The following is a 24,597-nucleotide window of genomic DNA, read 5'->3' as shown; positions in this document are numbered from 1 at the left end:
TTAATCTCATTACATGGTTTACGTAAAGCTGAAATTAGCTTTTTACCTCCCAGATATTTTATTTATATTGAAAAGCAAATGTGATTGAGTAGATTGTGCCAAATATTACCATGGGTGATGACTAAGGGAGATAAATAGGTAATTTGAAGATGATCAAATGACATCAAGACTTCAGTTTTGCTAGCTTGGACAAGACAGATATTGAGCAGCACTGTTTTGATTCCTGGGGGAGAAAGGCATTAGTTGGTTGATTTTTTTGATTGAAGCAATAAACTTAAATTTGCTGTTTCTGATGTACCTGACAATAAAAAATTGAAAGATAAAAAGTTGTAAGAATTACACTTCATGGAACCATCATGAGCTGACTTCTAAGTCTTTGTGCTCTGTTATCATAAAATCGTTTATGCAAAGTGTTTGAAGAGCTGTCTGATGGATAAACAGTATTGAAACTATGGGCAGATGTGGGTATTGTGGAGATAAGTTTAGCATCAAATGAAGAAACTACATTTATTAAATGCTGGCTTGATAATGAGGTATCAAAACGCTAAGAATGCCAGTGAAAGAAAGGGTAAGTCAAACCATCAAATCTCAGTTATGTAGTTGACCAAAGCTCAGTTATGTTTGCCATTCGAGAAAGCTGAGGCATGTTAGGCGTTCGGCAGATGGTATTTCGATTCTTAGTCAGTTTGAATCGCATGTCGTATTTTTTTCTATTAAACATCTCACATGTTGATCACTTTAACATCACTAGGAAATACCACATATAATGATAAATTATATACAAGTAAATGAACAAGGAGTAGGAATAGGTCATTTCACATTTTCAGGAATGATGAAGGGCTTTTGCCCGAAACATTGATATTCCTGCTCCTCAGATGCTGCCTGACCTGCCATGCTTTTCCAGTACCACACTCTCGACATTTTGACATTTTCAGCCTGCTCTGCCATTTCATAAAATTGTGGCTAATCTGATTTGTAACTTCAAATCCACAATCCCACCAACCCCAATAATCTTTCACCCCTAGCTTAACAAGAATCCATTCACCTCTGCTTCATCTTTGTTTTAAATGGGTGACCTGTTATTTTTAAACAGGTGACTTCCGTTTCAAAATTTTCTCATGAGGCAACACCCTTTCTATATCTCCACTGTTTAGACCTCTTGGTATTTTATAAGTATAAATCAAGTTGTCTCTTCCTCTCCTAAAGTGGATGTCAACTCAGCCTGTCCATTGTTTTCCTTTTTAGAGTACCCTCTTCTTGCAGTGTTAAGTCAGTAAACTTTCTCTGAAATGCTTTCAGTGGAGTTACGTCCTTCCTTAAAACATTGAAAGATTTTGGAACAATGCAGGTTCTTTTTTCTAAAATACACTTTAGGACAGTACTGAGGTAGTACTACGTGAGAGAAATGCGGTCTTTGAGATGTGATGTTATTTGGTGCCCAGTTTCTGTTCAGATAGATGCACCTCAGAGACCAAATGTAGTTAATTTTTTTTGTTTCCTAACCAGCATTAATAGAAGTATTGAAAACCCATCAAAAACATCAGTACAAATTAACTGATCATTTATCTCAGTTGGTATTTGTGAGGTTTTTCTGTGTCCAAATTCATAATGATATTTGCATGCAAACTAACAGTAATATGATTTCAAATGTAATTGATTATGAAATATTAAGTCAAGCTGAGGTGCTGATGGGGTGTCAGGAGTTTTGTGAAATGAAAATGAGCAGGGATTGGTCTCTGATTTAACTCATTTATAGTGGGGAGAGTTAATTGTATTTTGTTTGCAGTGTTCTGCTATGTGGCAGAGAAGCTGCAGGAAGAGTTCTTGGGAAGGAGCCTTGCAGAAGCTGTGTTTTGGAGGACAGATTGTTATGTTGCTCAGCATCATAAATTTAAGGGGAGAAAGTCTGCTAGAACTCATATTTCATGCTCAGGGAGGTATGGCCTTTGCTCCTTCATAATTCAGAAATACCATTCATCCAAGGTGTTTCGCCAATATTTGTCCACTATTTTCGTCTGTGTTTTATCAGTTCTTTTCATAATCTGTGGAATTGCCAATCTACCACTGGTTTACACTTTCTTTCCACCATGGATTAGCCTGTAGGATCAGAAAATGACTGTTATTCCTCTGGCTCCAGTAAGGGAAAAAAACATTAATGCATTCTGAGTTCATGTTTACCTCTGCTGTTTTAGACAGGATATCATCCTGATTATTTTTGGAAAAAAATGCTAAGTGACTGAAATGTTTACAAAGCCTGTGCATTCTTTATTTAATGTCCTTATCCTTATTTAATCTATCAGAGTGCCTCAGATCTTTTATATTTCTACTGTAGATTGTTTTACTTAGTTGCTGGTAATTACAGTAGGGCTGTCATGTTATAATAGTAGAACTCTAATTTACTCAATTTAATCACACTATGTGAATCAGCAATGTTACCTGCTGGTCCAATTTAGTTTGAATTTTGGCACCAATCATTATGTAATATATATTATTCTATTGACCCTCAAAGGTGACTCCGCTCTGAACCAGCTTCCTAGCCAGACTTGATTCTATGCACTCTGTTATTTGCTAATGGGTCATTTGTTCATAGAATGTCAATGTCAACAAAAATAAATTGATGGTCATTTTCACGTCAGAAAAAGAAAAGCCAACTTAGTTTGTCAAAGTGTTAAGAAGTAAGGTACATATGATTCATTTGCGTCTTTGGGCTGAATTTTCCAAGTCCCTTAATAGTGGATGGATTTAGGTAGAGGAGAGCATCAATATAAGAGTCCCAGTGCGCTTTGGCTTCTAGTGATTTTCCCAAATGCAATCTCACTGGGTGACAGCAACCTAATTGGCAGCATTGGGAACCAATTAATACAGTTGAGGTTATTGAGAAAAATCTTCTTTGAGGAACCAGAACCTCCATTTATGCATAGCCTGTCAGCTCGAGGGGCATGAATGTACTCAGATATACCAACAGCTTAGGATTTACATTTTTTAAGACACTTATTTCAATGAACTACAGCCTTCCATTGCAGCAGTCTCATGAAGACTATTGCCACTGAGTGTGCCCAGGCAAAACAATATCTTTTGGTGCCAAAAGCCTATTTTGCGTTTTTGTTTTGTTGCTGTGCTTTTACGTTCCAACTCTGCAGCTACACTCCCATTACAACCACTGTGACAGCTTCTGACAACCTGCACTACTGGCTTCTGAATAGCCCTCCTGCTGCCTGGCTCATTTTGTTTCTTTCTACTTCTCTAATTCTCTGTTGTGGTTCTGTTCGCCGAGCTGGGAGTTTTTGTTGCAAACGTTTCGTCCCCTTTCTAGGTGACATCCTCAGTGCTTGGGAGCCTCCTGTGAAGCGCTTCTGTGATGTTTCCTCCGGCATTTATAGTGGCTTGTCTCTGCCGCCTCCAGTTGTCAGTTGCTGTCCGCTGCAGTGGCTGGTATATTGGGTCCAGTTCGATGTGTTTGTTGATAGAATCTGTGGATGAGTGCCATGCCTCTAGGAATTCCCTGGCTGTTCTCTGTTTGGCTTGCCCTATAAAAGTAGCGTTGTCCCAGTCGAATTCATGTTGTTTGTCATCTGCGTGTGTGGCTACTAAGGATAGCTGGTCGTGTCGTTTCGTGGCTAGTTGGTGTTCATGGATGCGAGTTGTTAGCTGTCTTCCTGTTTGTCCTATGTAGTGTTTTGTGCAGTCCTTGCATGGGATTTTGTACACTACGTTGGTTTTGCTCATGCTGGGTATCGGGTCCTTTGTCCTGGTGAGTTGTTGTCTGAGAGTGGCTGTTGGTTTGTGTGCTGTTATGAGGCCTAGTGGTCGCAGCAGTCTGGCTGTCAGTTCGGAAATGCTCCTGATGTATGGTAGTGTGGCTAGTCCTTTGGGTTGCGGCATGTCCTCGTTCCGTTGTCTTTCCCTTAGGCAGCTGTTGATGAAATTGCGCGGGTATCCGTTTTTGGTGAATACCTTGTATAGGTGTTCTTCTTCCTCTTTTTGCAGTTCTGGTGTGCTGCAGTGTGTTGTGGTCCTTTTTTGAATCGTGTCCTGATACAACTTCGTTTGTGTGTGTTGGGGTGGTTGCTTTCATAGTTCAGGACTTGGTCTGTGTGTGTAGCTTTCCTGTATACCTTCGTTGTGAATTCTCCGTTCGGTGTTCTTTGTACCATCACGTCTAGGAATGGGAGCTGGTTGTCCTTTTCTTCCTCTCTCTTGAATCGGATTCCAGTGAGTGTGGCGTTGATGATCCGGTGTGTGTTCTCTATTTCTGTATTTTTAATGATTACAAAGGTGTCATCCACATATCTGATCCAGAGTTTGAGTTTTACCGCACACCGTTTGAGTGTATCATGCACAATAATGTACCAAGGTAGCTCAGTGGTTAGCACTGCTGCCTCACTGTCAGGGACACGGTTGTTTTACCGCAAATACAACCCAAACTCTGGGTCAGATATGTGGATGACACCTTTGTAATAATTAAAAATACAGAAATAGAGAACACACACCGGATCATCAACGCCACACTCACTGGAATCCGATTCACGAGAGAGGAAGAAAAGGACAACCAACTCCCATTCCTAGACGTGATGGTACAAAGAACACCGAACGAAGAATTCACAACGAAGATATATGGGAAAGCTACACACACAGACCAAGTCCTGAACTATGAAAGCAACCACCCCAACACACACAAACGAAGTTGCATCAGGACACGATTCAAAAAAGGACCACAACACACTGCAGCACACCAGAACTGCAAAAAGAGGAAGAAGAACACCTATACAAGGTATTCACCAAAAACGGATACCCGCGCAATTTCATCAACAGCTGCCTAAGGGAAAGACAACGGAACGAGGACATGCCGCAACCCAAAGGACTAGCCACACTACCATACATCAAGAGCATTTCCGAACTGACAGCCAGACTGCTGCGACCACTAGGACTCATAACAGCACACAAACCAACAGCCACTCTCAGACAACAACTCACCAGGACAAAGGACCCGATACCCAGCATGAGCAAAACCAACGTAGTGTACAAAATCCCATGCAAGGACTGCACAAAACACTACATAGGACAAACAGGAAGACAGCTAACAACCCGCATCCATGAACACCAACTAGCCACGAAACGACACGACCAGCTATCCTTAGTAGCCACACACGCAGATGACAAACAACATGAATTTGACTGGGACAACGCTACTTTTATAGGGCAAGCCAAACAGAGAACAGCCAGGGAATTCCTAGAGGCATGGCACTTATCCACAGATTCTATCAACAAACACATCGACCTGGACCCAATATACCGGCCACTGCAGCGGACAGCAACTGACAATCGGAAGCGGCAGAGACAAGCCACTATAAATGCCGGAGGAAACATCACAGAAGCGCTTCACAGGAGGCTCCCAAGCACTGAGGATGTCACCTAGAAAGGGGATGGAACGTTTGCAACAAAAACTCCCAGCTCAGTGAACAGAACCACAACAACGAGCACCCGAGCTACAAATCTTCTCCCAAACTTTGAATCTCTAATTCTCTAGCCAGGACAGTATTACATTCTGGGCGCTACCTTCACAAAATTAGCCAAAAGATGCACTGGCTGTTGTATGAAGTGAAATTCGAAAGATTATTTGTATTTTTAGGAAATGATGAACCTGCTACACCTCACTATAACAATAGCATTCTTGTCGATCTGGTGATGGAACAGCACCTTCATTTTCTCTTCAATGCTGCTGCTGAATTCCCTGGAATGAAAGATGGAATTGGAATTTTTAAAGTGTGGCTTCAACAGAGGGCATTGAACAAGGTATGATTTTGCACTTCAGTGATCTTGCACAAACTTTTGATGGTTAGCTTTTAACTGTCTGTGTTGAATTTTAGTACTGTTATCATAGGTTTGGCATTGTAATAAAACATATGTTGGTTGATAGAAAGGCTTTTGCTTCTTCAAGATCTGTCACCTGTATATCAATTCAGAATTATGTTTAATGAAATCTAAATTATCTGTGATTTCAATATAACATTAGAGTGATTTGAACCTTCGCTTTGAAAAACTAGGAAACATACTGGTCACTAAGTTGCCTTTTGTTTAGTCTCTTAATGCCTTAGTCTTTGAGTTAAATTTTCTACTTATTTATTTACCATTGGTAGGTGATAGTTGTACATCTAATACCTATTTCTTGTTTTAAAAATTTAATATTTAGTTCAAAAGTAAACCAGCATTTCCTTTTACTGTTCCATTAGGGCTATGGTTGCTTCAATGGATTTATTGCTTCAATGTTGGTGGCATATTTGCTTTCTAAGCGTAAACTGAACAAAATGATGAGTGCATACCAGGTGCTGCGTAATGTCCTTCAGTTCTTGGGTAAGTTCGCTAATTTCTCAAGTTAACGCCTCTACTTCAAATATAACTTGTAATTTAGTTGATTTCTTGGACTTTGACCAGTATTGTGGTTCCTATTACATCTTGATTTCTCACCAAGAACAATTTGAGCAGTTTTTTGCTCCTAGTCTGGAGGTCAGGCTTTCCTACAGTATCACCTTGAAGAATGGAAGTCTCCACATTTGACTGCATCTCATTTTGACTAAACTCTACCTTTTTCCTTGAATGTTGAAACAGTGTGCAACTTCATAGAATTACTAAAACACAAAGAGGCAGCTTAGCCCTATCCCATCTGCATCATCTGTCTTAGCTATTCAACTGGTGTCATTCCATCACCGTCTCCCCCTAACCTTGTGCATTCCTTTTTAAATAACAGGCTACTTTCCTTTTGAATACTTTGAATCTGCCTCCACCATATTGTCAGGCAATGCATTCCTCGTGTCTTCAGTGCTTTTCTTGCCAATTACCCGTAAATCTTATCTGTGCTCTCTCCATTGTCTTCGTATCTTTCTTAAAGTGCAGGACCCAAAACTGGAAGCTAAACCAGTGTCATAAGTTCAACATAACCTCTTTGCTACAAACACAGAAAATGCTGGAGAAACTCAGCAGATCCGGCAGCATTTGTGGAAGAGGAACAGTTAACTTTTTAAGTCCAGTATGATTTCTAGCATCTGTAGTATTTTGGTTTTATAACTTCCTTCTCTTTTTATCCTATGATCCCATTTAATAAAGCCCAGGATAGTGTCAGGTCTATTAATTGCTCTCTCAACCTGTCCTTCAATAACTTTGTCCATTTACACCCAAGTCTCTCTACTCTTGCACCTTTTAGAGTTGTACCCTTTCTATGAGCACCCTATGTTCTTCCCATTCAAATTCATCCAAGGTTATCTGCATGGAACTTCATTTCGTCTATTTGTTAGTGTACTTATAAAATTTTATATTTGTCTTCCTCACAGTTTACAATACTCCCTTCTTTCATATTATGTGCATATTTTGAAATTCTGTCCTGTATAGGAAGAGCAAGATTCCTAGCACTGACTCCCGAGAAATCCAACTACTAATCTTCCTCAAGTCTGAATTGTTATTAACCGTTACTGTTTCCTGTCACTCAGCCCATTTTGTATATATTCACTTTTCCCTTTTATTCCATTTGCCAATATGTCTGTTAGTGTGGCACTTTATCACATTCCTTTGTAATTCCACATACACCTTGTTATCTGCATCATCCTCAAAACCCATCGCTCCACAAAAAACCCTAGATTACTTTCCCTTGGCAAATCCATCTGGCTTTCTTTAAGCAATGTGCATTTGCCCATGTGATTGTACGTTTTATCCAGGATTATTGTTTGTAGAAATTTCCTCTGAAGTTAAGGTAACTAGCCTGTGGTTGCTATGGTTCTCTTTACCCTTTTTTTTAATGTTCCCAATTTCCCACTATGTAACTTCACAGAATTGTTATGGTAGCCATAATGTCTGCACCCAATCTCCATGGTTACAATTTACTGTGTGCCATTTCTGTCTCTAACCCGTGCATATTCTTTCTTTTCAGAAAATCCATTTACCTCCTATCCGCTTGATGTGTAAATTTTTTTTTCTTTGGATTAGCATTGCTTCTTTTGACACTTCTCTTGCATCTCTGTTATTTTCTTCTCAATCTTGCCACCATTTGGATCAGTTTCTGTCTATCCATTCCATTCAGATTCCTCATAATTTTGAAAGCTTCTATCAAATCTCTTCTCTTCAAGGAAAATATTCCCAGCTTCTCCAATCTATTTATATTCCTCATACCTGGAGCTATTTTCATGAATGTTTTCTAAACTCTAATGCTTTCACATCTTTCATAAAACATGGCACCCACGCTTGGATGCAGGTAGAAAATATGTAAGTGTAACATGATTTGGAGATGCTGGTGTTGGACTGCTGGTGCTTCCAATTAAACCTGTTGGACTATAACCCTGATGTTGTGATTTTTACCTAAGTGTAACATAGTTTCCTTGTCTGCCCCCTTAAATTATACCACTTCAGTTAACATGGAACAAACTGTAAATATCTTAACTTTAATTCATTCTTACCCACTTTCTTACCTAGCTCTATGTTTTCTTCGGTGTTGCTGGTGCTTCATGTTGTGCCTTGGCTGAAATAACTCTGAAGTCACATGACACCAAATTATAGTCCAACCAAGTTCATTCGAAATCACAAGCATTCGGAGGGCTGCACCTTTGTCATCTTCACCTGACAAAGGGGCAGAACTCCGAAGTCTTGTGATTTCAAATAAACCTGTTGGACTATAACCTGGTGACTTCTGACTTTGTCCCCCCTGGCATTGAGTTCAATGTTGACATTTCCACATCAGAAATAACTTCAGGCGCGCAGAATAAGAACAACAAGATTTTGTGTAGAAACTTCAAAAAGCAATGCTTTTGCTTTTTGTTTGATAGTTGGCCAAAGAAAGCCCCCTTGGGCCTTGCACAAGTTGTAATGATATTTCCAAGGACCAACAATGAAGACAAGGATGCGATGGGGCAAACTGATACATTCTTGATGTGAATCATGAAACTTAAAAAAAGAAAAATAAAACAAATCACAGCTGAGTGAGGCTCTCCACAGATGCTGTCTAATCTTGTAAGCATTTTCAGAATTTTTTGCACACATTTCAGCCTACCAACACTTTTTTATTTTTGAAGAATGCCCATTTAGTAGGGTTCCCAACAGAAACTTTAAGCTGATGTGAGTTAACATGTTGAGGATAAGAGAGAAGGACATTGGACAGGAAAATAACTGCAAAAGTACATTTTCCCCCCCCCCCCGAATTTGTTTCTGCTTCTCTTCCATCAGTATCCGAGCATGTCTCCAAAGGGTGGTAAATGTTTGAAACGTAAATGGCAGTACACGTAGGATAAATTGTTAATTTTACATCTACATTTTAAATCTTTAAGTGATAGGTTTAAGGAGCTGTGGGCCAAAGGCCATGTATATGGAACCAAAACAAAAATTGCTGGAAAATCTCAGCAGGTCAGGCAGCATCTGTGGAGAGCAATCAGAGTTAACGTTTTCGATCCAGTGACCCTTGTATATGGAGTTAGGCCACAGAACAGCCATTGAATGGTAGAGGGCCTGAATAGCCTACTCCTGTTTCTATGTTGTGAGAATGGACTTTCAAATTACCTGGCTAAGCTAAAGCTGCCTTTCTCTCCTCCTATAGAATGAAGATTGCCTGTAGTTTCAGATGTGATTTTTAATTTCTGACTTTTAATTTTGTTCAGCTGTAACGGACCTCACTCAAAATGGCATCAGTCTTTTTCAGGACACTGACGACTCAGTGGTAAGATGATCTTTAATTGTATACTTTTATGCTTTGTCAATGCTCTCTAAAATATTAGATACGTAATGATGCACTAGGACAAGCTGCTCTCCACAGCTTGTTTACTCCTAGCAGTTAGAAAAGGGATCTTTATCAAGTACTGATTGTAATTGCAGCAAATCGTTCAGTTTTTTTGCTTTGAATCACAACATTGTGTGGCATTTTGAAGCTGCTTCTTCAGTCTTGGGAAGCTGATAACTTGTGCTGTGTATCATGCACAATAATGTACCAAGGTAGCTCAGTGGTTAGTACTGCTGCCTCACTGTCAGGGACACGGGTTCAATGCCACTCTTGGGCAACTGCACCTTTTCCCCATGTCTGCATGGGTTTCCGTTGGGTGTTCCAGTTTCCTCCCACACTCCAGCAATGTATAGGTTAGATGGATTGACCATGGGGAATGCAGTTACAGGGATAGTATAGGGTGGGTCTAGGTGGGATGCTATTCAGAGGGTCAGTGTGGATTTGATGAGCCAAATGGTCTGCTTCCTCACTAGGGATTTTATGATTCTGTTCTATGAAACTATGTGTATTCATTTGCGCTCTGAATGAGAGTCAGATTCATCTCAAAATGTTAATTTATTTTTCTCTTCAGTACTACCAGATCTGCTGTGTATTTCCAGCACCATTTGCTTCTATTTCAGACTTCTGTCACCTGCTGTACTTTGTTTTAGTTATTTGTGTGAATAGTAATTTGTTTGAATTGTTGTACGTCTTGACTCTTTGTTATCAAATGTGCTCAGTACCCATATCTGGTAATGGTGATTTTGTTGTGTTTGTTCTACCCTTTCACTTTGATTTACAGTTATTTCTGGGATGTTACTTTTATCCTATATCGTGAAGACCGATGCAAAATGCCAATTTAGTTCATCTGTCTTCTCATTTTTGGTTATTAATTCACTGACTCACTTTTGAGAGGGCTAACACTTACTTTTTTTAAAAACTCAGTCCCTTTTTAAATATCTCCTAAAGTGTGTGTTCGTATTTCTATTCAGCTTTCTCTTCTGCTCTAATTTTTCCACCTTATTAATCTTTTGGGCATGCTTTGCTTTTTATTTTTGATGATCTGTCCAGTTGGTGCATTTGCTCCTTGGAATTTTTTTTTTTGTAATGTATTTCTTCTGTATATTTTGAAATATCACTAAGTATCTGCCACTGCATTTCTTTTGACCTATCTGTTAACTTAATTTGCCAGTTCATTTTAGTTAATCCTGTTTTCGTGCCCTTATTATTCTTTTTAAGTTTGAAATTCTAATCTTGGTCCCACTCTTCTCTTCCTATAACTGAACATGAAGTTCATTCATATTTAGTTCAATGAGAGCAGTTTTATATCACACTAATTAATGCCTCGTTGCACAATGCCAGGTCCAATATAGCCTGCTCTCTGGCTCTAGAACATGTTCTAAGAAACAATTCTGAAAACAATGCCTCCCCTCAGCTACCCTTGCCTTAATTTTGCCTATACACACCTCCCCAAAATGACTTCTTGCTGTTATATTTTCTTAATTTTAATTTTTGCCCAACAGCTTCTACCTCTTTGGTCATCCCTATGTGCCATCATAATTAACAGAGTCACCCGCACAATTTCCTAGCTTCCTGTCTTTCCTAAATGTCCTGTTTCCTTCAATGTTTTGGTCCAAATCCATATCCTCTAGCAACTTTGTATATTGGCTATTGATCATGCAGTCAGTGCATCTGTTTGCCTTGAATGCTATGTCCGTTTAGGTATGGAGTCTTATGTCTGGTTTGACTAGTGCTGCTGCTGGCATGCTATTATGCAGCCTTATTGACTGAGTTTGATTCTCTGTCTTGGTGGTATTAGTAAAGTGCAGATTTTAAACATTAGATCATGGAATGCTGGCATTTATTGCTTGTCCCTAGTCGACCTTGAGAAGTTGGTAGTGAGCTGCTGTTTTGGAACACTGCAGTCCATTTAATATATACACCATAGTGTTAGGGAGGGAATTCCAGGATTTTGACACAGTGCAATTGATGGAATGAAAACATCTTTCCAAGTCAGGATGCTGGGTGTCTTGAAGGAAAACTTATAGGTGATGATGTTCTCATGTATCTGTGTATAGTCCATCTACAAGGTAATGGTTGTGGCGCTGGGAAGTGCTGACTAAGTAGCTCTGATTATGTTTCTATGGTGCATTTTGTTAGTGGGTCTCAGTGCCTTGTGGGTGTTCAGTTTTATTTGCTAGCTCTATCCCGTTCAGCAAAGTTGTAGTGCCACACAACTAGATGTGACAACAATATTTATTTCCTGTTGTGGTTCTGTTCGCCGAGCTGGGAGTTTTTCTTGCAAACGTTTTGTCCCCTTTCTAGGTGACATCTTCAGTGCTTGGGAACCTCCTGTGAAGCGCTTCTGTGCTGATTCCTCCGGCATTTATACTGGTTTGAATCTGCCGCTTCCGGTTGTCAGTTGCTGTCCGTTGCAGTGGCCGGTATATAGGGTCTATTCGATGTGTCTGTTGATAGAATTGGTGGATGAGTGCCATGCTTCTAGGAATTCCCTGGCTGTTCTCTATTTGGCCTGCCCTATAATAGTAGTGTTGTCCCAATCGAATTCATGTTGTTTGTCATCTGAGTGTATGGCTACTAGGGATAGCTGGTCATGTCGTTTCGTGGCTAGTTGATGTTCGTGGATGCGGGTTGTTAGCTGTCTTCCTGTTTGTCCTATATAGTGTTTTGTGCAACATAGTCTCACAAAATCTCACAAACTTTGAATATTTACTTCCATATAGACTTTGCTGTGGTTATTTCTACTAGATGCATCTGTGACTAGTCGGCTGATGTGAATGAGGTGAAGTAGATTTTTCCCATTTGTTGCTTTCCTTGCCACCTGGTGCAAACCCAATTTCAGATGTGTCCTTTAGAACTCGACCACCTTGGTCAATTGTGATGCTACTGAGTCATGAGGAAAGGTGATTGCCTGAGATGAAGATCAGTGGCACAGAAGGCTTAATTGGAAATGTTTTAATAAAGCTTTAATTTATTGTAATCTTTTGTCCTCACAGCCATCACTTGGAGAATTTCACCAGGCCTTTGACGTTGTATTTGTGGATCCTTCAGGATTCGTAAACCTATGTGCTGAGATGACTGCAAGCAAATACAAGCAGGTAAAGCAGGGGGCTCAGTCGGCAATTTTTTTCCATTTGGTTTAGAAATTTGTACTTTGAAAATGTTCATGCGGTCAACTATACCATGATTAGTGGGGCAAGTGTTGGATTGATATTTGCTCATAGTTTATTATCCTCTCTTTTTTTCTGTACCCCACTTCCCTCTTCCAAATGGAGCTGTTTACAACTCCAGAGGATGTTTACTCATTTTAGAGTGTAGTTACCCAGGGCAAGGATAAGATATCCTAGAAAAATGACCTTCAGGGAACATTTGAGGTCTGTTTGACCAAATAGAGGATGGGAACTGGACTTCACCTGTGTCTAAACATTTCCTTGACTGATGACCTCCCACTCGATGCGAATCATAGACAAATGATTAGGGATAGGAATCAATGTCTTCCTATGACGGCACAGTACATTGATGAGTCCATACCTAGAGTATTATGTGCAGCTTTTGATCACCTTACTTAACATGGCAGTTCAGAAGAGTGAGAGGTAATCTTATTTAAATACTTAACATTCACAGGTGGCTTGATTGTTCTGTAGTGGGGGGAAGGATTCTGAAACTGGTGGGCAAATTTTTAGAATATGATTTGACCCATTTAAGAAGGCTCTTTATGGAATTCTTTACTCTAGAGACAAGTTGGAGTTGGATTATTGAATGCATTTAAGGATGAATGAAAAGGCTTACAGGCAGTTCAGGGGTTATGGGAGGCAGGCAGCAGAGATTCAGGCCATGATCTGATCAGTTATGATCTTAATGACATTGTTGGTTCCAGGGATCAAATTACTTGCTCTTGCTTCTACTACTTATGTTTATAAGCAGGACTTTTTCCACTGACACTGTAGTGTGATCAACTAATTCAGCTTGGATCAGCAGTTCTCCCAGCATGAATTGAAAATTTGGCACTGGACACTCTATTTCTTCATCTAAGTCATTGACAGTTATGGTGAAAAGCTGAGGTTCTCTTACAGATCTATGGGAAACACCATTTGACTCATCTCTTCAGCCCCACTCTCTATCCGCTTCTCCCCCCAAATAATTGCCAACTTAAATTGCAACATTGGTACTAAGCCCTGGAGTTGTCTTCCTTCACCTTTGTGCATCTCTAGCTGTCTTTATCTTCCTTGAACATACTCCTTAAAGTCTTATCTCTTTGACCAAGCATTTGGTCATCTGACTTACTCTTTTATTATGTACAGAAATTATGATGTTCTGTTTTTTGTATGACTCCTGTCAAATGCCTTGGGATGTTTTATGATGTTAAATGTATGATGTAAATATATGTTGTGATGCTTATAGGACTCTTGAGTTGATATTTAACGCCTTGAATGAGCAGAGTGTGTTTGTTTAACTTATATCTGATTAAAAGGATAATAAGACGCAAATGTTTAATAGAAATTTAGTGCCAATTTCTGCTGTCTTTCTGGAAAAGGCCATGTGTAGACACATTATTTCCCTTCAATTTGTAAGATAGTTACAAGTACAGTCTTGTCAAACCAAATTTTGGGCTATAATCCAGCTGAGGTTTAATTTTACAATCTGTCCAATAATCTAGCTCATACAAAGCATTCAAAATGTGCTGTTATGTTTATCAAAACATACTAATATGTATGCTTTAACTTAAGTGGTGAACTTGAGTTAAAAACCTTGGCAAAGACCCTTTGGTGTTATTTTATCTCTTTCTGAGTTAAACTGCTTCTAAAAAAAATTTAAAACTAATAATATGAAGACAATTGCCAAAATACTAACTTTATCTAATTAGATTTATCGTTTAAAATATTTGACTTCTATTTTCTGTTGTCTTTTGGTAATGCTTCCAATATCTGAGGAGTTATCTCTAATTTGGGAGTTCTGTCTCAAAGACAACTCAAGCAACAACCAGACCTGTTCATGCCCATAATAATAAAGTCGTAACCACCCCACCACTCAAAAGACCTAAGGATACAATGTTGGAAGCAGCAGCAGGCATAATGAGGTGTTAATCTGGAGAGGCTACACAGCAGGGTTAGCTGCATGTCAAACAGTGAAAAGCAGCAAATAGAGAGCTAAACGATTTCACAACCCATGGATCAGGTACAAGCTCTCCAGTCCTGCTGCATCTAGTCATGAATAGGGATGGATAATTTAAGTCACTCACTGTAGGGAAAGGCTCTACAATAATGTACACTCTTACTAATGGGGATATCCGCCACAAATTCACCTGCACCTCCACACACATCATCTAGTGCATCCGCTGCACCCGATGTGGCCTCCTCTATATTGGGGAGACGGGCCGCCTACTTGCGGAACGCTTCAGGGAACACCTCTGGGACACCCGGACCAACCAACCCAACCACCCTGTGGCTCAACACTTTAACTCTCCCTCCCACTCCACCGAGGACATGCAGGTCCTTGGACTCCTCCATCGGCAGACCATAACAACACGACGGTTGGAGGAAGAGCGCTTCATCTTCTGCCTGGGAACCCTCCAACCACAAGGAATGAACTCAGATTTCTCCAGTTTCCTCATTTCCCCTCCCCCCACCTTGTCTCAGTCGGTTCCCTCAACTCAGCACCGCCCTCCTAACCTGCAATCTTCTTCCTGACCTCTCCGCCCCCACCCCACTCCGGCCTATCACCCTCACCTTGACCTCCTTCCACCTATCACATCTCCATCGCCCCTCCCCCAAGTCCCTCCTCCCTACCTTTTATCTTAGCCTGCTTGGCACACTCTCCTCATTCCTGATGAAGGGCTTTTGCCTGAAACGTCGAATTTCCTGTTCCTAGAATGCTGCCTGGCCTGCTGTGCTTTAACCAGCAACACATTTTCAGCTCTGATCTCCAGCATCTGCAGACCTCACTTTTTACTCTTACTACTAATGGGGAGGCTTAACACATTAGTGTAATAGACAAGTTTGAAATATTTGCAACTCCTTCAACCAGAAGTGCTGAGTGGGTGATCCATTATGACCTCCTCCAGAGTCCAGAGATTCCCCAGCATCTGATGGCCAGTATTCAAACAGTCAATCACTCCACGTGATATCAAGAAATGGCTGAGGGCACTGGGTACTGCAAAAGTCTTGACAGTATCCTTGTAGTAGTACTGAAGTTTTGTGCAGCAGAACTAGCCACACATCTAACCAGATTGTTCAAGTACAGCTATAACACTGGAGAACTGGTCAGGTATGTCCTATTCACAAAAAATCAGATACCAGGTCTTTTTCCATCCCATCAGTCCAATCTCAATTATCTGTTAAGTGTTAGAAAGGGTCATTGACAGTACTATCAAATGGGACTTGGAAAAGAAGAATTTGCTCGCTGATGCCCAGTTTGATTTCTGCTACAGCCACGAGACCACTCTCCTCTTTACAACCTTGTTTCAAACATGGATTAAAGACCTAAACTTGAGATAAGAATAACTGTCCTTGACATCAACATAGAATTCGATTGAGTAAGGCACTAAAAGTCATAGTCATAGAATCAGTTTAAATCAAGGTATAAAGTCTCCACTGATTGAAATCATACTTGGCAGAATGAAAGGTGATTGTAGTTATTGGAGGTCAATCAACTCAGTTCCAGGATAGCTTGGCGGGAATTCCTCAGAATAGTGTTCTCAGCCCAGACAATTTCAGCTGCTTCATCATTGACTTTCCCATCATCATGAGATCAGAAGTTGAGATTTTTACTGATGATTGTAGAGGCCTATTTACACCTTTTCAGATACCGCAGTTGTCTATGTCCTTATGCAGCAAGATCTGGATAACACCCAGGGTTGGGCTCATAATTGGGAAGTGACATTTACAGCACACAACTACCAAGCAATGACTATCTTAAATAAGAGCGAATCTAACCATCAATCCTTGATGTTCAATGGTATTGTCATCACCGAATACCTATATCAACATTCTGAAGGTTTCCATTGACCAGAAACTGAACTGATAAAGAGAGTGATTGCAGGTGGCTGAGAATTGTGCCATGAGCAGTTCCCCATGTCCGACTGATGCCTGTCCACTACCTATAAGTCAGGAGTTTGATGAAATGTACTCCACTTTGTCCACTTATCTGGATGAATATAAATCCAGCATCAGTCAACTTGACATTAATCAGGACAAAGCACCCCATCCACCATTCACTCCTTTCACAATGAATATACAGTAACATCAGTGTGTACCATCTACAAGAATCACTGCAGCAATTCAAGGTTTCTCCAGCAGCACTTTCCAAACCTGTGACTTCTATCATATAAATAGAAAAGGACAGCTGAAACATGGGAGCATCACCATCTGCAAATTCTTGTCCAAGTCACAGAACATACGAGCTTGGATACCATCATTATCGCTAGGTCAAATTCCTGTTGTACTTTTCTAACAATGCTGTGGCTAACCTTACACATCAGGATCGACCTAGGTTCAGAAAGGAAGCTCAACATTATCTTCTCCAGGGCAGTTGGGAATCAGCCACGAATGCTCATGGAGCCAGTGATGCCCACATTCTGGAAATGCAGTAAGATTATGCAGTGTCATCCAACAGTCCAACAAAGTTATTTTAAAACTGGTCTAATCCACCTTTTCCACTCGAAGAGCGTGTGCTAAATAGCAGTCACTGACTTATGCAGGTGGCCTGTTTATTTTCCAAGTTGAGTAAGCATCTAGCTGCTGGTCATTTTTCTATCTGGTTATTAGCACCTCATGCCAGGAACTTGGGTTTGATGCCAGCCTCGAGTGACTATCCATGTGAAGTGTGCACATACTCCCTGTGTCTATGTGGGTTTCCTCTGGGTGCTCCAGTTTCCTGCCACTGTCCAAAGATGTGCAGATTAGGTGAATTGGCTGTCCTAAATTGCCTATAGTGTTCCAAGATATGTAGGCTAGGTGCATTAAGCAGGGGTAAATATAAGGTAGAGGGAATGGGTCTGGGTGGATTACTCTTCAAAGTGTCAGTGTGACATGCTGGGCCAAAGGCCTGTTACCATACTGTGGGCATTCTATTTTAAAAAGAACACTACCCGTTGTTAGTAAAAATAATCTGAATTAGCAGCTATTCAGTCTCCCAGACTGACTGCTGGCCACTCCTTTGTCAAACTGTTCTTCTGTCTCTTTGGGCTCTACCTCACCTATCGTTTACCCTTTACCCCTTCTCCTGGCCCTATCTTTTGCATAAAAAACAACTTTTTCCTAGCTACCATCAATTCTGAAGAACGGTAACTGGACTCAAAATGTTAACTCTGATTTCTCTCCACAGATGCTGCCAGACATACTGATATTTTCCAGCAATTTCTGTTTTTGTTGTTGCAGATGAATGAAAAACTTTGGTTTAAAAGTCACTGTGAAGATCTTGATTTGATTGTTTGTTTATTTAGTGGTGTTTGATTATCAAAAAGTAAACCAACAGTTGGTCAGTGTGATGCATTAGAGCACCGCTGGAAATGAAACTGACTTGTGATTCATGTATTCAATGCTTCTCTTAACCTCACACTTCTTAGTCAAGGCACTAGTTTGCAAGAGGGAAAAACATTTGGAGAAAGTACCAGCGGGCGTGCTTCATGATATCCCAATGACCTGTTTCATAGATGAACATCAGGTGGAATATTGCATTGTCTGTCTGTGACCTGAGATTATCTGAACCCGTGAACAAATAGAAGATAATACACTGCTGCAGTTTGTTGACCATCACTGTAATAACGAATGGACCCAAAGGGAAATATGAACCAAACAAATAACAATTGTTTGTTAACTGACAATACATCTACATAGGCATCAATGTTTCTGTATCTATGTATTTACAACAAACAAGGAGCTTTCAGCTGATGTTTTACATTGTTTACTAACCTTCTAGATTCAATATGAAGCGCAGAAGTCAATGGAAATTCTTGACGACAAGACAGTAGATGGATTTGAAATGCTTTTGATGACTTCAAAGCTCCTAATTCAAACCTTTGACCACGTTTTCCAGTAAGAGCAATTTGTTACTTTAAATGGTATTTAGTCCTTAAAATCTGATTGAAGATTTGTAGCTCGGGTATCCGTTGTTGTGGTTCTGCTCACCGAGCTGGAAGTTTTTGCTGCAAACGTTTCGTTCCCTGGCTAGGGAACATTATCAGTGCTGTTGGAGCCTCGTGTGAAGCGCTGCTTTGATGTTTCTTCCGGTATTTATAGTGGTTTGTTCTTGCCGCTTCCGGGTGTCAGTTTCAGCTGTAGTGGTTTGTATATGGTGTCCAGGTCAATGTGTCTGTTGATGGAGTTTGGGGATGAATGCCATGCTTCTAGGAATTCTCTGGCTGTTCTCTGTCTGGCTTGTCCTATGATAGTGGTGTTTTCCCAGTCAAATTCATGTTGCTGGTTGTCTGAGTGTATGGCTACTAGAGATAGCTGGTCGTGTCGTTTTGTCGTTTAGTCCAATGTGAGAATGTTTTATGTTGAAACAATTCCACGTTTTAAAATTATTTCTCAATAGCCTGAAAAACGTTGCCAAGCTGCAGGAAGGCTGTAAAAAGATGAAACTGCTCGACGAATTGATTGATCATGGCGGTAACTACATTGTTACAATTTTACCACACCTTCTTTCATTATTAACTCGTGGACTGGGCGAACGGATTCATCTTCTTACTCATTCGCTTCTTCATATACCTGAAGTAAGTCCAATTATCTCTTTGACATTTGTGTGTGGAAAAACAATTAATTGTATAACTTTTAAAAGATGCTTTCCAGACCTTCTTCCTTTGAGTACAGCTACTTCTTCCTTTGAGTTCTAGCTACTTTGTTATAGGCCAGATCGAACCCCCTCAAAATATTCAGAAGGTAGTCTGAACTTTTTCTTATTTCAAGAGTAAATGTAAGGTGAGACATTTGATTGATCAATCTACTGAATTTAAAGCAAAACATACTTTGTTAATCCATTATGTTTAAATACAATAAAAGAAATATGTATTTTGATTAACAACTCTTGGAAAACTTGACCAAATAATAGATACAGGAACTATTACTAATTAACTGTTGCAATATAGTAACATTCCATAAACATACTCAATTGAAAAAGGCAATTTCAGAACACAGATTATCTCACATGCAACCCCTTTAGTAGGCAGAGAACCCCATGCTAATGGCTATAACCAAGAGAGGGACAGAAAAATAGCTTCCATCTCTTCAAGACCCCAACAGTAACTGCTGAAAGAAGAATAATGCTTTTTAAGTGACTTTTTGAAAGCCCAATTCGCTTATTATTGCTCAGTTTTCTATCTTGTCAAACTCAATAAACAAGGTGGACATCAAAATGCACTCACTGTGGAAACCAGAATGGATACATGGCAAATTCAACTTGTTGCTTGCTCCAAAGAACCTCCAATTGGACACTGTGCACCAATCTTTCAGCAAATGTTCCATGGACACCGGCCACATGAATTCCACGTCCACACCATATCCCTGAGAGCCCTATAAGATTCCACCAGTGTCAGTAATCTGAAAAGATAGAGTTTACAAACTTTTATGCGGATTACTTTTGTTTTAATGTTAAAGTAACAAGCCCAATTTGTTCCTTTCATACAGTGGCCAGTAAATGCAGATCCTCCAAAACACAAGGATGTAAGATATTTGTCATTTGGTATTTTAGTGAACCCAGTATTTTCTACAAATGCTTTGGAAAAAGGACCTCAGGCTGATAGTCCAAAGGTAACTATCTTTTTTCAAGAGTTTATGATGGGTAAATGTGTTGTCATGTTGTTAAACCTCCTTTCTCCAATTAAATAATTTAAAATATATATATATTTTCAGGCAGTTGTGTAGATTTGAGTCATTGTAACCCCAGCATGTGTACGTAGCTAGATTCTTGAGTATTATATTGTATGGAGCTTCTCTGGAAATCTGTGCTCTTCCATTGTTGAGGAACACACTGGTGAAGCCAAGTAACTTCAGTTGCACTGATGTTAAGTTAAAATACTGGGATTAGGATCGGCAACAGGAGATATTTTACTGTTAACAGTTTTAAAAAAAAACCTTTCATTTATAAAACGCCATTAACATAATACAACATCTCAAGGCGTATCACAGAAACATTAAAAATAAAAAGGGACACTGAGCCACTCGGAGATATTAGATGAGGTGACAAAAAGTTCGGTGAAAGGATTAGGTTTCCTGGAATCGCTTTAAGGAGAGTGTGAAGGAAGAGAGAGAGATATGGAGAATTGGAAAGAATCATAGAATCCTTATAGTGGTGGAAGCAGGCCATTTGGCCCATTGAGTCCACACCGACTCTCCAAAGAGCATCCCATCCAGACCAACACCCCCTTCTCTATCATGGGATTGGCATTTCCCATGACCAATCCACCTATGCTGCACATCTTTGGATTGTCGGAGGAAACTGGAGCATTTGGAGAGATCTAGGGAGGATCGTCTAGAGCTTGCTGGGCCTAGGTCTAAATAAACGTGATTTCCATCCCCCCCTTCCAATCTTGGCACAATTTAGAAATCACTTTTTGTCCTGTCTGCTTGGCAATGTAATGTGTTCCTTTGATTGATATAAGGAAGAGCCAGTGATTTTCCTGATGTCCTGACTATCACTCCACCTTCAGCCAACACCACGAAGAAAGTTATATCTTTATTAACTGAGTCTCATGGTAACTTGGCAGATTTATAGTTTGTGCCTTTATTATTTTCAGTTCCATTTTGTACCAAGGCACAACTCCTGGAGATGAATCAATATTTTGTTCTTCATGTTACAGGCAGCAGAATTCAGGGACTTCTGGGGAGAGAATTCTGAGCTGAGGCGTTTTCAAGATGGATCCATTTGTGAGGCTTTCCTCTGGCAGGGTGACAATATTTGTGACCGTCGTCTAATTCCTGAACAAATTGTTAAACATCTTCTTCAACGGTAAGTCATTGGTAACCCAGATTAACTTGTAGTCCTGAAAAGGAATGTGGCTTATCAACAGCATTTTCATCTTCTAGAATTTTTAAAGGATTGTCAGAAACTTTGTTGAGGTTGAATAAGCCTATACTAGATAGAAGCCTATTGTCTATACTAGAAGCATATACTTAGTGGGCGGCACGGTGGCACAGTGGTTAGCACTGCTGCCTCACAGCGCCTGAGACCCGGGTTCAATTCCTGACTCAGGCGTTCTCCCCGTGTCTGCGTGCGTTTCCTCCGGTTTCTTCCCACAGTCCAAAGATGTGCGGGTCAGGTGAATTGGCCATGCTAAATTGCCCGTCGTGTAATCTAATCTAAACATTGTGGGAAGCTAAAGAAGAGAACTTTACATCCCATAATTTGGGCTGAATTTGACCCAGTTTCACAAGCTAAAAGAGGGGTGTATTGATGGAAAATGCTGATTTATAGATTTTACTTCTTTACATTAAAATGTTGCACATAGAGCTAATGCCGCAAAACAAATTGATTCTCATTTAGTCTTTAAATCAGGGATGTAAAGAGGAATTTAGAATTTCTTGTTCATCTTTTGAAAGAAAAACTACCAGAAACACACTGCCTATTTCCCACTCTAATCTTGCTATGTCCCTACTTTTATCCATGTTTGTCTTCCATTTTTTTTGTCTGAGTTCCTCATACAATCTTGTTTTCATCTATGCATTGCTTTTCTGAGACCTTTCCTCTCATTCTGTACTTTCATCCGATTTCTGTCTTCTGTTTCTTTCTTGATGCTTCTGATTTACTATCTCTTTTTTTTCTCTCAGTTAATGAGTCCAATCTACATAAATGATCAGGAGGAAAACCTAGCTGGTCTAATTAGGTTTGCAGACAAAACAAAGATTGGTGGAGTTATGGATAGTGAAGAGTATTGTCAGAGGATACAGCAGGATGTGGATCAGTTGGAGGTATGGGCAGAAAAATGGCAAATGGTGTTTAATCTGGATAAATATGAAGTGATGCATTTTGGAAGGTCAAGTACAAGTGGGCATTATACAGTGAATGGCAGAACCCTTAAGAGTATTGATATGCAGAAGGATCGGAGTGTGCAGATCCATAGACCACTGAAGGTGGCAATGCAGGTTAGTAAGGTTGTAATGTTTGCCTTCATTGGAAGGGGCATGAAGTGGAAGGTTTATAGAAGGGTAGCTTTACAGAAATTTTGTTAAGCCACATTTGGAATATCGTATACAGTTTTGACCACTGAACTACCAGAAGGATGTGGATGCTTTGGAGAGGGTACAGTAAAGGTTTGCCAGAATGTTGCCTGGTAAGGGGGATTTCAGTTGTGAAGAAAGACTGAATAGACTGGGTTTGTTTTCACTGGAATGCAGGAGATTGAGTAGTGACCTAGTAAAACTTTATAAGTTTATGACTGGCATGGATAGAATGGAAAAGAAGTTTTTTTCCCCCAGGATGGAAGGGTCAATTACTAGGTGACACAGGTTCAAGGTGCGAGGGGGAAAGCTTAAAAGAAATGTGCAAGGCATGCTTTTTCACACAAAGGTGGGGAGTGCCTGGAATGTGCTGCCAGAGGTGGTGGACGCAGACACAATAGCTGCATTTAAGAAGTACCTGGAAGAATCTATGATTAGGAAGGAAATAGAGGGGTATGTGGATCCTGTAAGTGAAGACAGGCTTAGCATGGAAGGGCAAAATGTAATGGCACAGGCTCGGAGGGCTGAAGGGCCTGTTCTTGTTCTTTGATGCAGGAGTTCAAATATTGAAAGTTACGTGCAAGACCCAAATAAGCTATCTCAGTGAATTGAACTGGCACTCGAGGCCAAAAGTATAACTGTTCATAACTAAAACAGGGTAAAAAATTGAAAATGTTTTCTTCCTAGGATAACAGATAATTGAAACAAGCTGTGAGAAATTATGATTTGAGTCAAGTCCAACTGGTCCATTTACAAAGGTGCTCGATTATTACTGGGATTGAGGATTGTAGATTGATATAAGACCAGGGAGCAGGGAAGATGGTGATAGCAGCAGATGGAGGCCCCTGTCCACGTGTGACAGAAGTTGACTTTAGATGAATGAACCAGCTTCAGACTGGGGCACTGATCCATTGTTCGTCTTTTGTTAAATTACGAGTGAACCATAAATGTTGGAAGTACTTCTTTCAATTGGATAAATTTTATGTTTTTCTTTATTCTTTCAAAAATCTCAAAACCAGTGCACTAAACCATGACTTCAACACAAAAAGAATTTTGATTCCCATGTGTGCTGAAAATGTAGGCCTAGGCTTCTACCCTCCAGTCATTATTGCAGTATTTAAAAATGTATCCTAGATATCATGTTTTTACATTTGTTTATTTGTACCCGTAAGTGAGTGAAGAAGTTGTATAAATTAAATTTTCATTTGTACACATCCTTTCCCAAGCTGATTATAACCAATGATCATGTTCATTTAGCTTGTTTGATTTGAATGTGTGACTTCTGTTTGTTACAAAAGTTGGAAGGAGGCAGAGGAGGGTGGAACATTTTTTGAAAGTTGCAGTGGTTATTGTCATTATTTTTAATTATTTGCCCACACTAATATTTTCCCATTCTTAATGTTTCTTAACTCCTCTTCCCACATTTTTCATTTCCATTCTGAAGTTTTCAGTACTTGACCTATATGTGAACCAGGTATACAGCAGATGAATTCATAAGTACTGACTGATCCTTGTTTTCCCTCTGCTCTTTCTATATTTTTCCTATCCCAATTAGACATTTGGATTTACCAAAGTCGGCATTGTGCTATGTTGGAGGCTTACTGGACTCTGTCATCGAGGTAGATAAAGGGGTAAGAAGATTGTTTCATAGTAATGAATCAGTGCTTGCCCTCAAGGGCTTTGAGTTGGGGGGAG

General features: G+C 40.0%; 1 protein-coding gene across 1 annotated transcript in view; it reads left to right on the top strand.

The window, feature by feature from the left end:
• nol6 (nucleolar protein 6 (RNA-associated)) overlaps positions 1–24,597 on the top strand; it is a 124,750-nt gene that overhangs the window by 35,461 nt on the left and 64,692 nt on the right. Inside the window, exons 7-15 of the mRNA XM_060855379.1 lie at positions 5,630–5,793; positions 6,231–6,351; positions 9,633–9,691; positions 12,748–12,849; positions 18,668–18,783; positions 19,286–19,463; positions 20,374–20,496; positions 21,546–21,694; positions 24,458–24,533. Of these exons, the coding sequence (XP_060711362.1) occupies positions 5,630–5,793; positions 6,231–6,351; positions 9,633–9,691; positions 12,748–12,849; positions 18,668–18,783; positions 19,286–19,463; positions 20,374–20,496; positions 21,546–21,694; positions 24,458–24,533 (1,088 nt within the window). The remainder of the gene's footprint in view (positions 1–5,629; positions 5,794–6,230; positions 6,352–9,632; positions 9,692–12,747; positions 12,850–18,667; positions 18,784–19,285; positions 19,464–20,373; positions 20,497–21,545; positions 21,695–24,457; positions 24,534–24,597) is intronic.

This window comes from Hemiscyllium ocellatum, chromosome 1 (assembly GCF_020745735.1).
Source record: "Hemiscyllium ocellatum isolate sHemOce1 chromosome 1, sHemOce1.pat.X.cur, whole genome shotgun sequence".
Classification (NCBI taxonomy): Eukaryota; Metazoa; Chordata; class Chondrichthyes; order Orectolobiformes; family Hemiscylliidae; genus Hemiscyllium; species Hemiscyllium ocellatum.
Note: the sequence above shows the minus strand (reverse complement) of the source record. Positions and strands in the feature narration are given on the sequence as shown.